General features: G+C 39.5%; 1 protein-coding gene across 3 annotated transcripts in view; it reads right to left on the bottom strand.

Moving 5' to 3' along the window:
* Positions 1-701: 701 nt before the first annotated feature.
* The window catches only part of LOC105542078 (chromosome unknown open reading frame, human C2orf76), a 57,432-nt gene continuing 45,057 nt past the window's right edge, over positions 702-13,076 (bottom strand). For all 3 annotated transcript variants that reach the window (XM_011983447.1, XM_011983446.1, XM_011983448.1), the window contains 2 exons: positions 10,417-10,498; positions 702-1,031 (listed from right to left, as the gene is read on the bottom strand). In XM_011983447.1, coding sequence (XP_011838837.1) covers positions 955-1,031; positions 10,417-10,498 — 159 coding nt within the window. In that variant the 3' untranslated portion in view covers positions 702-954. The remainder of the gene's footprint in view (positions 1,032-10,416; positions 10,499-13,076) is intronic.

Genomic DNA, 13,076 nt, shown 5'->3' with positions numbered 1-13,076 from the left:
AGCTAAGCTCTCCAGGACTCAGGGAGCAATGGCAGGCCCAGCTAAGCTCTCCCGGACTCAGGGAGCAATGGCAGGCCCAGCTAAGCTCTCCAGGAGTTCTGATTAAACGCAGGCTGACTGAAAGGCCTATGAAATAATAACTCCTCACGTGCTGGTGGTCAGCCACGATCAGCAACCACAAGTATTATATTATTTAGAAGGAATGTATCTTCCAGGACATAGACTTGTTCTCAATGAACAATTTTCTTCCAGAAGTGCAAGCATCCTGCTACTTCCTCTCTCTAAATAAATGAATTTGGTTCTATGACAGTTTGCTCCTAAAGATGGAAAACACAGCTCAAGAAAGAAAAGAAAAAAAAAAAAATCAGCAACATTACTTGTATAGGCTGCGATACTTTAAAAAAAAAAAAGTAACCTTCCTACATCATAAAACCTCCCTAAAATATACACAATTCAGTTGCACATATGGTGGTATGTATCACACACCCTGAACTAAAAGGTAGCCATGAGGGTCAAGAAATTCAGAATTTCTGGTAGCCACAGACAGTAACAGTTGCTCTAATTAGAAACTACAGAAAAAATATAAAATAAACAGTATGCTCTTAGTCTTACAATCTTTTTAAGGAACTCAACATGCAAGTCACCAAAATAATTCCTAATTTTAGAAAATAAATGATAATTTAAGAATCAATATTCCACGATAATTTTTAATAACAATTTATTTCCCTTTTAAAAAAATCAAATGTTTTTCTCGTAATATATTATTTTACAACAACAAAGAAAAAGAAAGAGGGAAGGAAAGAAAGACCTAAAGAGAAAGAAATCACCAGATTTTAGCTCAAAGAGTAGAGCCTGGGATGAATTTTTTAAGATTTGTTTGTCAATTTCACAAACTCAGCAGTGGAATAAAAAGCTTAATACAGGTATGCAAAAAAGGAAGCCCTCCAGATGTTTTCACCAGGATGAAATGGGATTAGCTTTGTAGTTCTTATAATCTTCTTCACAGAAGAATGCAATTTCAGTTTCACTGGCTGAAAAAAAACAGAAAATAGAAAACAAGATTTCAATGTAAATCTATATTTTAAACAAGTATGGAAATCCATATGACTTTGATTTGGTATTTTAGAATAGCTTCAGATGCCTAAAGTGAAAAAGATGAGTTATTTGTTGGGTTGCACAATGAATTTTACCAAATCAGCAGGAAGTTTCAGGTGAAGTTTTAAGAATTGAAAGCTCAAATGATTTAAAAGTAAAAAAAAAAAACAAAAAAAAATCCCAAAAATTAAAATCAAGAGTTAATGCAAGAATCTGGTTTTCAGGAAATCATAAAATTGCTCATCTGTAGTACTCTTTACAGTACTAGGAAATAAAAAACCTTGATTTTTTCTCAAATATGCTACTCAGGTACTGAAGGAAGGGGAGGGAAAACTCTTTTTCCCCCCTGAAATTAGCCTGTAGGTATAATAATTTAATACTTAGAGGATCAGTAGAATATTTTACAGATCACTTTACATTCTCCCTCATGACCCATCAAAATATGTGTCTGAAGAAGTTAATTTTTTGCCCTGCTTATGATTAATTCATGCGGCTTCAACAATATGCAAAGTGAAAGACACAAATTGGCTGCTACCTCAATACCTTCAAATACCTCTAATTATTCACAGGGGAGATGGCACCGCTAAAGGACCCATGAAGGTTCAGAGCAGTCACAATTCTTTCAACCTAGCAGGTCAAGGACTGCGTCTTCTAAAACAGTAAGTCAGCAACATTATTAATTCAGGCTAGAGACAAATCTGATGGAAAGCCTTCCAATTATTAAACATGCAATTCTTTAAGGTGTTGTGCCAACAAGTTCCACATTCGTTTTTTAAATTAAACCAGAAGTTAATACAGTCTGCTTGGCTTTTACAGAAAGAGCAAAAGGGCCTTCAGAATCTCCACAAGAAAACAGTCAAGATTATTCGTAATGAATACTGAGTACTCAATTAACATACTCTCTAAAAACAGACAAGTAAAACTCTCCAAGTCAAATAAACAGGATAATAAGAAAGGGTGCCAAGGATTACTACTGGTCTCTTAGTTTACAGCTCTCATCTCATCATTAGACTTTATCACAAAACAATGAAATTAATGAGATTAGCATGCCATTTCATTAAAAATGTTTTTGCTGTTTTCAAGAATATCAAATTTAACGTTTGTTAATCATAAGCTACCCGTGCTCATTACAGAAAATAAACAAGTGTCAAAAGAAGAAAATAAAGCCAGCCATAGTCACAGATCCTCATTCCAGTCCTTACTATATCTTCAAGATTAAATTTAATCTGAGGAGATGAAAATCAGATTGCAGCCTCGCACGACAAGGAGCCTGTGGGGAATACCGCAGAGAGAAACTGGAGATCAATAAGGAGGGGCTGTGAAAAGATGCACCCTGTGCAAACAGTAAGTTAAGGTACAGTTAAATTTTACAAGAAAGTGGCATCTAAAAGAATAGGTAAAAAGACTCCACACTTGGAATCAGTGGGAAAAAGAAAATCAAGAAAGGGAGCTTCAAAAACTTCAATATTCAAAGATATTTGGAAATCTATCCTTTATACAAAAAGCTCCTGGGGTTTCCTTTTTTGAAGGGAAGCATGCCCAGAGGTAGACTTATATAATTTGCAAGTGATTCTAATCAACCTTCTAATGGAAAATGAGCAAAAGACACCCTGTTCTTAATAATCACAGAGCAAGGTTTTATCTGTGATGTGCTATTTACATACAGAACTTTACACAGTGCTTTGCCCACACAGCACTTTGCTCAATCCACACTAACTGTAATTACAATTTTCACTTACTGCAGTTGACATTTATCTGAACCCCTTCTGAGAAACTAATATGTTGTGTGGCTCTTCAGCAATAGTAGGTTCAGAGAAGCTGATGGGAAGCAAGGACTAAGCACTTTTGTTTTGACACATAGGTTCTCCTGGGTCCAGTTAACTTAAACATCAATCCATTATTTACATAGGGCATTTATGCTAACTCTCATAATGTAGACTCCGAATGAGAATCTGCAGTGTAAAGATTTTATTTTCAGATGACTGTACTTTTTTTTCAGGAAATCTAGGTAAACAAATGGGTTAAACTATAATACTTCAGGTTGATTTAAAAATTTTTTCACCCTTAACAAACTGGCAAACACACAAATTAAAATTTACTCTGAACATTCAAAAGTAAAACATTAAATGGGTTTTAAATTTTAGTAATGTGGTCCTTAAGCAGAAGCAGAATATAATGTTTTCTTACATCTGTAAAACTCTGTGGAAAATGTTTGAGAGAACGATTTCAGGGACTTATACTGCAAATTCATTTGCCAATTTACGTGAAAACCAATTATAAATGATTTTTAAGACCTCTACATAATTACTCTTTCCACCATTATCCCTTAAATTCCTGCTTCCCAAATACTATTTAAAATGGCTCCTTTAAAACTGGCTGGGGATGAACCCTCCGGAAGTCTACCTTGTGCTGGTCCCCCAGGGCACCTGATTTTAAATTAAATGTGCTGCAGGCGGCAGTGCAGTCAGGTGCAGAGTGCCTTGGCATGGGAATCTGAAATGAATGTGCAATCTAAAATCCAATAAATACACTGCCACTTCATCCCTTCGTCTTACTATCAAATGAAACAGAGAACCCTCCAAATACATTTGTAGGATCATTTTAATACTGATGTTCAAGTTTAATGAAATAAACACAAGCCAGGGCTTTCAAACTTTGGATATAAAATTAATAATTTTATAATGCTTCCAGACAGACATACACAACTTTAAAAGGAACATAATGATAATGACTTTAAATGAAAGAATATAAGATCAATTTTAAGTGTAAAATCCCAAGAAAAATTAAATGCAATGTTTTTAAACTCTTCAACTAATTTATCTCAATAAACTCATCATCAACAAGGATTTATCCATATGTTCTGAGTCCCTAGCCTTGTGCTAGTCAGCACCAACGTAATATGAGGCGCAGCCCCTGTTGTCTGGAAAAAGGAGCCTGAGACACGCACACTGACTTTGTGGTACAGAAAATCCACGATCAGGGAGGCTGCCTTGTGACAATAACCACAGACTGTTGACCAAAAAAATACATGAAGGGTGAGGTGTGGCTTCTGTGGCAATCTGAGACCAAAAGGACGAAGTTTCCCCCTCTCTCCCACTTGAGGAGTATCACCTATCCTCCCAAATGTCACAAAATCCTCATCTACAAATCATTCAAAGCTGTGCTCGCAGCTGAGTTATATTTCTAAGTTTTCACCACCAACAGAGGTCCCAAGTGCTGTGCCTTTTATTTCGCGGCTTGCTTCAAATATTGTTTTGGATCTGCTGGCAGAGAAGATTTCAAACTAGTTTGAAGAAAACAGCTAGCCAAAAAAAAAAAAAAAAAAAAAAAACCTCAGTCTTTGCTAGACTGGGTACATGCCTGTAATTTCCACCATGGTGTGGGGAGGTAAAAAGGAAAGCACTCCACAGAGGTTCACTCTAAGTCTTGCTTCTGGAATCCCCCAGTTTCCCGAGTCCAACACCCACATTACCGAGTAACCAGACTATCACTGTTTCTATGTAAGAGTGAAAAACGGCCACCATAACATACTGTCGAAGGGAGAAAACACGCATGACCTAAAATATTGCTACCCAGAAGAAGAAAGGGAAGGGGACCCACACCTTAACGACACACAAATCAAACATGATCCTGAAAGAAAAGAGGGAGCCACAGAATTCCACAATATTAGCTGTACAGACAAGATCACCTAAAGGGGCGAGGCGTGAACGACAGGGATCTGGTTGGGGGCAGATGACAGAAGTGACACGCAAAATGAAAACAAACCACGAGGGAGTTTTGGAATTATTACAAGACCTGGCTTGCCGAGAATGCTTCCCTCAGATAAACACTTACAGTTTGGCCACTGTATCTTGTTTTAAAATGTTTCCAATGAAACACAACTGGCTTTGGAAGAGTTACCCAGTCACAATTTCTCTCTTAAACCAGACCAGATTCCAAAGACAACAGTAGTAGAATGTAGCAAAATGAAAGAGAGAAAATAACACTTCCAAAAAAAAAAAAACCCTTACACGTAAATTTATTACTTAGGGGAATTAGTCCATAAAACTACAACTGCTGACAACAAGGTAAAAACAATCTTTAAATTATAAGTAACATTTCTAGGTAAAAGTCTCTTCTTGCTTCTACTGAGCAAATCTCTTTTAAGTACGTGTTTTCTGTACTGAGTCCACAAGCAAAAAAACTTCCACTGACGTCAGGTGTAGAATGTTCCATCGGGATCTGCACTGCAGAGAAAAAGCCAAAGGATGAACTAGAGAATTTCTCCGTGAGAAAAGAAATCTTCAAATATTTTTTTTTCCCTAATTTCCCCACCTGCAGCCTTTCTTTTCTTTTCATGACTACTGCAGAAAAGTCCTAATGATAAATTTGTTACCCTGGTATTATTCCATGGCAACGGGCTGTGGCCGCAGAGTGACAGCTCTACAGCAAGATCAGGTGGTGAAAAGGGAGGCAGAGATGACTTCGAATTTTTCTCTTAAACCTCTTAAAAATCTCATCAAACATGGCACTGAGAGAGGGAAAATTCCCTAGAAAAATCACATATTTCAGGCCGGGCGCAGTGACTCACGCCTGTAATTCCAGCACTTTGGGAGGCCGAGGCGGGCGGATCACTTGAGGTCAGGAGTTCAAGACCAGCCTGGCCAACATGGCGAAACCCCATCCCTAGTAAAAATGCAAAAATTAGATGGGCGTGGTAGTGCATGCCTATAATCCCAGCTACTCAGAGGCTGAGGCAGGAGAATCACTTGAACCTGAGAGGCGGAGGTTGCAGTAAGCCGAGATGGCACCACTGCACTCTAGCCTGGGCGACAGAGTGAGGTCTGTCTTAAAAAAAAAAAAAAAAATCACATTTCAAGTATCATTTTCACAACTCAGTTCTCACTTAGAATTTTTTGTTGCTTTCCAGGTATCCTCATCTCCTTCCCCAGGTATAACCTCAGCTTGTCCCCAAGAGCACAGCAACACCACTCTAGATAACAAAGAGAAAATCGCTCCCTGCAGGGACCCAAATCACCCTGAGCCCAGGGTTGCTGGCTTGCTGGAGTTACGAGGGACGTCTGGAGTCCTCATACCACCCTGAAATGAGTGGAGAATCTGGGAAAAGAATCTGACTCTAATCCAGGACCAATAGCCTTAAAGTAAGAGGACAAAAAGAGGGATTTGCTTCTCACCTTTACAGATGGTTCATTACATAAGTCAGTTTGAAATTAATCACAAGACCAACAACTTAATATTTTAGTAAAGTCAAAACATTTGTCAATTGCCTCCTCCAGGACGGTTTCCAGACAAAGCAGTTGTTCTTGAGGGCCTTTTACACACATCACTCCCGATGCCTTCACTGTTTTACACAACCCTTATGACAACCTTCTAGAATAGGTTTCATTCTTCCTATTTTTACAGAAAACAAAGTAGAGTTTCAGAGACGATAAGTGGCTTACAGAAGGCCAGAAAGCAAGCAAAATGCACAGCCTTCATTCTAACTGACTTTCCCCAACTTCATGGGTTTATACTTTAAAAAAAAAAAAAGGTCCTTTAATTACAAAGGAGAATATCAATTACCGGCAATGCCACCACCTCAAGAAACCATTTCTATAATTTTGGCATATGATCTTTTCTCCATATACACATAAACAATAATCTTACATGTATATTTTAAACATTTTAAAACAATAATGGGGTCGGGCACAGTGGCTCACACCTGTAATCCCAGCACTTTGGGAGGCCAAGGCAGGTGGATCACCTGAGGTCAGGAGTTCGAGACCAGCCTGGCCAATATGGCGAAACCCTGTCTCTACTAAAAAATACAAAAATTAGCTGGGCGTGGTGGTACACACCTGTAATCCCAGCTACTCAGGAAGCTGAGGCAGGAGAATTGCTCGAACCCAGGAGGTGGAGGCTGCAGTGAGTCAAGATTGTGCCACCGTACTCCAGCCTGGGTGACAGAGTGAGACTCTGCTCTCAAAACAAAAACAAAAACAAAAACAAAAACAAAACCATAATGGTACCACACAGCATGTTCTATTTCTATTCAATAAATCAAGCTCTACATCAGTGCTTCACGTACAAGGGAAGGTCAGGTCTAACCCCACCACCCCCTTGAAGACCTATCACAACCTCACGGCTTGTCCCTGTTGGCTTAGAAACAAGTATCACTATGTAATCCCAGCTACCTGGGAGTCTGAGGCAGTAGGTTTGCTTGAACCCGGGAGGCAGAGGTTGCAATGAGCTGAGATTGTGCTACTGCACTCCAGCCTGGGCAACAAAGTGAGCCTCTGTCTCAAACAAACAAACAAAACATTAATTTGAAGACATCTGAGAGGGAGGGAATAGTTTACCATCTTTCAAAACCTGTTTGGGATGAACTGACCCTTGGCTCAAATTTTGTATTATCTCTTGACTAATTCATCTTGGTCTGCAGTCAGTGGACCCGTTGTTTCTCCCAGTATTTCAGTCTATGTTTCTTTAAGTACTGAAAGAAATAAACTTTAAATATTCAAAACAAACAAACAAAAAGAAACAAGTATCACTGAAATTCAAACTTGGGAAAGTCTTATTGGTCAAACTGACCCACAGAAAGTTCGAGGTCATATTCATTCCTGACGGTGGTATAAGACTCTCCATTTTCCCTACACCTTGAACTCCCTTGGACAATGCCACTTTTTTCATGTCTGCGAATCTTATAACAACTGTTGCTGTCCAAGGTCACCTAGACAGTGAAAGACGGAATCAGGATTTGGACCCAAGTACTCTGGCTCTAGACTCTAATTTTTATTTTTATAGAGATGAGGTCTCACTATGTTGTGCAGGCTAATCTAGAGCTCCTGGCCTCAAGCGACCCACTAGCCTGGCATCCCAAACTGCTAGGATTACAGGCGTGAGCCATGGCACCCAGCCCCAGACTAAAGTCTTAACACTGGACTCTATTACATAAAACAGTATCTATGTACTCATTTCTAGTAAGTCCTCATTCTCTCCTAATGAGAAGGAGCTATTTGTTATATGTGAGTTATTTCTTCTATCAGTAGAATTTCTCTTTTTCACAGTAATTACAAGGGTTCTTTATAAAGGCAGGCTAATAACGTCTTCTTTTCTTATTTTTTTATTTTTTATTTTTTATTTTTTTGAGACAGAGTCTCACTCTGTTGCCCAGGCTGGAGTGCTGTGCTGGAGTGCAGTGGCATAATCTCAGCTCACTGCACCCTCTACCTTCCAGGTGCAAACCATTCTCCCGCCTCAGCCTCCCAAGTGGCTATGATTACAGGCGTGTGCCACCATGCCTGACTAATTTTTGTATTTTTAGTGAAGATGGGGTTTCACCACGTTGGCCAAGCTGGTCTCGAATTCCTGACCTCAAGTGATCCTCCCGCATTAGCCTCCCAAAATGCTGGGATTAGAGGTATGAGTCACCACGCCCGACCCCAGGCTAACAACTTTTTTATCTGTTGTATATGCTGCAAATATTTTTCAAAGTTTCTCCTTTAACTCTGTTTACAGTTTTTAGTTTTTACGTAGTCAAATCTATCACTTATCCCCCTTTATGGCTTCTGTCTTTGAGCTCATGCTTGGAAAGCTCTTCTCCTTCCCAAGATTATGAAATTATTGAACTACACTTTCTTTTTTAAAAATTTTTTTACATTATAACATTTAACCCATCTAGAATTTATTTTGTAATAAATACAGAGATGAGATAAGAGTTTGAATTTTATTTTCCTGAATGCTTTGGCAATGGGCTTCACATAATTTTCTGGCTAAATCATTATTTCCTCACTTCTTTGAAATGTCAACTTTATCATCCTGTGAAATATTACCTTTTTTTTAGTTTTTGGATTTTCCAGTGTTTTCCATGGAGCTCTCTGTCAATACCCCCATCAATGTCAGTCTGTAATATTCATTATGCTTCATGCTTTAACAACAAACAGGGCTACCTTCTAGGTGCTACATGCCCCAATCACAAAGGTGCCACCTGCTACAATAATATAATAGCATTTAAAGAAACAAATGCCAAATTTAAAATCACTCTTCAAAATAACAACCTTACATATTCATAACATGGAAAGACAAGAATATTATAGCAAATATTGTAGATGACAACAGAGAAATCAAGTCTAAGATTTCACAACATGCTATTTAAGATCCTGTTTAACTCAGATCTATGTCAGGAATTCATGCTAGTCACATGAATCAATCAGAAGTAAATTCCTGATATATGTGATTAAAGTAACTAAAAATAATACTCATTTAAAAAAAAAAAAATCCAGGCTCCCAATGTGCACCTTACTAAACGTGTTCCTTAACAAGTGCATATAAATAATTATGAACAATGTGAGGCTGAGGCAGACAGATCGCCTGAGGTTAGAAATTCGAGACCAGTCTGGCCAATATAGTGAAACCATGTCTCCACTAAAAAAATACAAAAATTAGCCAAGCGTGGTGGTGCGGACCTGTGGTCTCAGCTACTCAGGAAGTTGAGGCAGGACAATTGCTTGAACCCGGGAAATGGAGGTTGCAGTAAGCCAAGATCGGACCACTACACTCCAGCCTGGGCGACACAGTGAGACTCTGTCTCAAAAAATAAATTAATTAATAAATAATTAAGAAGAAGCATGGCTTGTGACACTGCATCAGTCACCAACCGCAGAGGTGTATCAGGGGCACACTGCCTTTAACCACTCAGACCTCCCTGACAATCTCCACTTCCCCTCCTGCCAGATCAGCTTTAGGTGTACATATACGTAGAATAACAGTGACATCTAATGGTCACAAAATATGTCACATAACATTTATTTAGAATAAAACCACATGCACATTCTAGGCTGGAAGGCCCAATCAGGTACTTTTCAGCTGCACACACCAGGCTCCTATTTTAAATTCCATGCCTCGGTGGGCCCTGAGTGATTCGGAAGACCATCAGAAACCACACTGCATGTGATACCAACAACAACGCATTGCATTATTCCTCATTAGTTCTTACTATGCCCATTTCTCTCCAACCATCGGCTCAAGTGACAATGATAAGAGTAAGGAGACATGGTACTAACAACTCGTCCCTTAAACGGCCCCTCAGGAGAATTCTGAGCATACCTTCTGAAAACAGCCATTTGCATTCTGCATATTTGGAGAGCAGACATCTACTGCCCTCAGTCAGGAGATCGGAATGCACATCATTCTCATCCTCCTCCTCTCAGCAGTTACCGGGCAGTGTCGGGGGGCCAACAGCAGCATTTACTTTCCAGTGAGTTATCCAAATACCATCAGCCAGGCCTCAGCATAGGCCAGGAGAGGGTTTCCCCTCCAGCAACACAAGGCCCCCTTCCTCACCGATTCCAGCTGCTTTCAGAGTGCTGTCTTCTTTCAGCAGGAGTCTGTCGTCATCTTCCAAACTCAACACAAGTTCATTTGTCTAAAAAAAAAAAAGAAAAAGAAAATCTGCATTTTATCAGTACTTACATGGGTGTGTTCCGTGAGACTTCTCAGAGACACAGAGTTGTAACTTTGAGCACAGCAATAATCTAAGTAGATTCCACTCCCCTGGCCATAATGAGGGCAGAGAACAGAGGCACAGTGAGGTCCTGCCAAGTGCAGGCACCACGTAAAGCATTGGGGAGAGTCCTGTGGCATGGCAATGAAGTCAGATCAGGATGCAAATCCAGACTACACCAGCACTCAGCTGTGTGTTCTCAACAAGCTACACGACCTCTCTAGGACTCGATTTCCTCGTCGGTAGAAAAGGGGAGGACAGGGCTCCTTCCCCATCACCTGTGGTAAGGGTGACAGGATGGAGCATATAAATCCTCAGCAGTGCCAGCCACAGGGTGAGCACTCTCTCTTAGCTGTCACTGTTCTGTTGCTGCATCATCATCATCTTCTCCTGCCATCCTAACCTGGTCAGCGACAGAGCAGAGCTTCCAGCTCTGGCCAGTCTGACTTCTGGGAGAAGCAAGTATACTTCCTTCTTTTGTTTTGTTTTTTGAGACAGGGTCTCACTCTGTCACCTAGGCTGGAGTGCAGTGGCATGATTATGGCTCACTACAGCCTCAGTCTCCAAGGCTCAAGCAATCCTCCCATCTCCAGCCTCCTGAGTAGCTGGGACTGCATACATGTGCCACCAAGCCTAATTTTTTTTTTGTTTTTAGTAGAGACGGGGTCTCACTATATTGCCCAGTCTCATCTCGAACTCCTGAAGTCAAGTGATCCTCCCACCTTGGCCTCCCAAAATTCTGGGATTACAGGCATGAGCCACCACACCTGGCCACAAGTATACTTCAAATGGCCATAAGTCCACATATCTAAAAACCTTGCCCAAGCTAAAAAAATTTGGTTCCATGTTACATTAATTGGAATATTTATCTATGTGATTTGGGGTGGGGGTAAACAAGAGTGCTCTCCAGTGATATTTACAAATCCAGCGAGACTCCATAAATACAAGTGAAAAATTTAAAGTTGCTATCTGCCTCTAAATAGCACAAAGAGATGACCACTAGTGTCACACAGCATCACTTGTCAACCAGAACACACCTGTTTAGCAACATATTCTATTTCTAGAATACAGCTGAGACAGAGAGTCAACGGAAAGGCCTCTCAGCAGCCAAATCCGAAGCCCACGCCATGCAGGGTTCATGGACCTCATTCACTGCAGAGCACAGGGGCTTAAACTCCAGAGCACACACATTAAAAGAAAAAATACTTTACTCAAAAAATCATTTTAGAATAGGTAATACAGTCTGTAATCCCAGCACCTTGGGAGGCCAAGGCAGGAGGACTGTTTGAGCCCAGGAGTTTGAGACCAGCCTGAGCAGGATGGCAAGACCCCATCTCTACAAAAAAAAAAAAAGTTTTATTTAATTAGCTGGGTGTGGTGGCACACATCTATAGTCCCAGATACTCAGGAGGCTGAAGCAGGAAGATATCTTGATCCTGGGAGGTAGAGTTTGCAGTGAGCTGTGTTCATGCCACTGCACTCCAGCCTGAGCAACAAAGTAAGACTCTGTTTCAAAAAAAAAAAAAAAAGAATAATTTTTTTTTTATTCTTTGTATAATAACTCATTATACAAAGTTCTCCAAGCACATATGAATAGGAATTGAAAAGTCAGTCTCCTCCCAATCCCCATCCACCAGCTATCTAGTTCTCCAGAGAGGACTGGGACCACTGAGAGGCCCTATTTCCCGTACTCTCCCAACACAGTGTGTTAGCAAAGCCTTCTGATCCTTGCCAATCTGACAGGTGTGGATTAAGTATAGTCTTAATTTGTATTTTATTATGCTCAAAGTTCTGAATATTTTCTATTTTTTGATGGAGTTGTAGGCTAATTTATCCAATAGAGTTGTAGAGTCTAGAGTATCTTCATATGCTAAGGAAATTCAGCCTTTTCTGTAAGTTAGAAAAATTTCCCCCACTTTTTATTTGTTCCTTGCTTTTTCTCAGTGTTTTTTTTGTTTGTTTGTTTTGTTTTTTTTACATAGAAGGTGTTAAATGAATTTTCTTGGAATAAATAAGTTAGTGAATGAAGTAAAATGTATCAGTCTCATATTGTTTCTCAGTTTTCTGTCATATTTAGAAAGACCTTCTTCACTCCAAGATTTTTAAAATTCCATGTTCTCTTCAAATATTTTCATGAATTTCATTTTTTGAATTTTTCATCATGGAGAATTTCAAATATACAATAGATACAGAATAGTGTAATAAACCCCCTGCCCTGTACCCAGGACCCAACTTGAACAAATTATCAAGTCATGTTCCATCTGTTTCATCTCTATCCTCATCTATGGGTTTAATTTTTTAATCCAAGGGGTATTTATTTTGGCATAAAGAAAAATACACAGATTCAACTTAGCTGCTTTTTAGATGTTTATGCAGTTATTCAAGTACTATTTATTGAATCCGCCATCTTTTCTTTACAAACTTGAAATGCCATATTTACCATACATTCAATTTCCACATTGGGATCTATTTTTGAACTTTTAATTCTGTGCCCTTAAAC

This window comes from Mandrillus leucophaeus, unplaced genomic scaffold (assembly GCF_000951045.1).
Source record: "Mandrillus leucophaeus isolate KB7577 unplaced genomic scaffold, Mleu.le_1.0 Scaffold25, whole genome shotgun sequence".
NCBI classification, from domain to species: domain Eukaryota; kingdom Metazoa; phylum Chordata; class Mammalia; order Primates; family Cercopithecidae; genus Mandrillus; species Mandrillus leucophaeus.
This window is presented reverse-complemented; position numbering and strand designations above follow the sequence as displayed.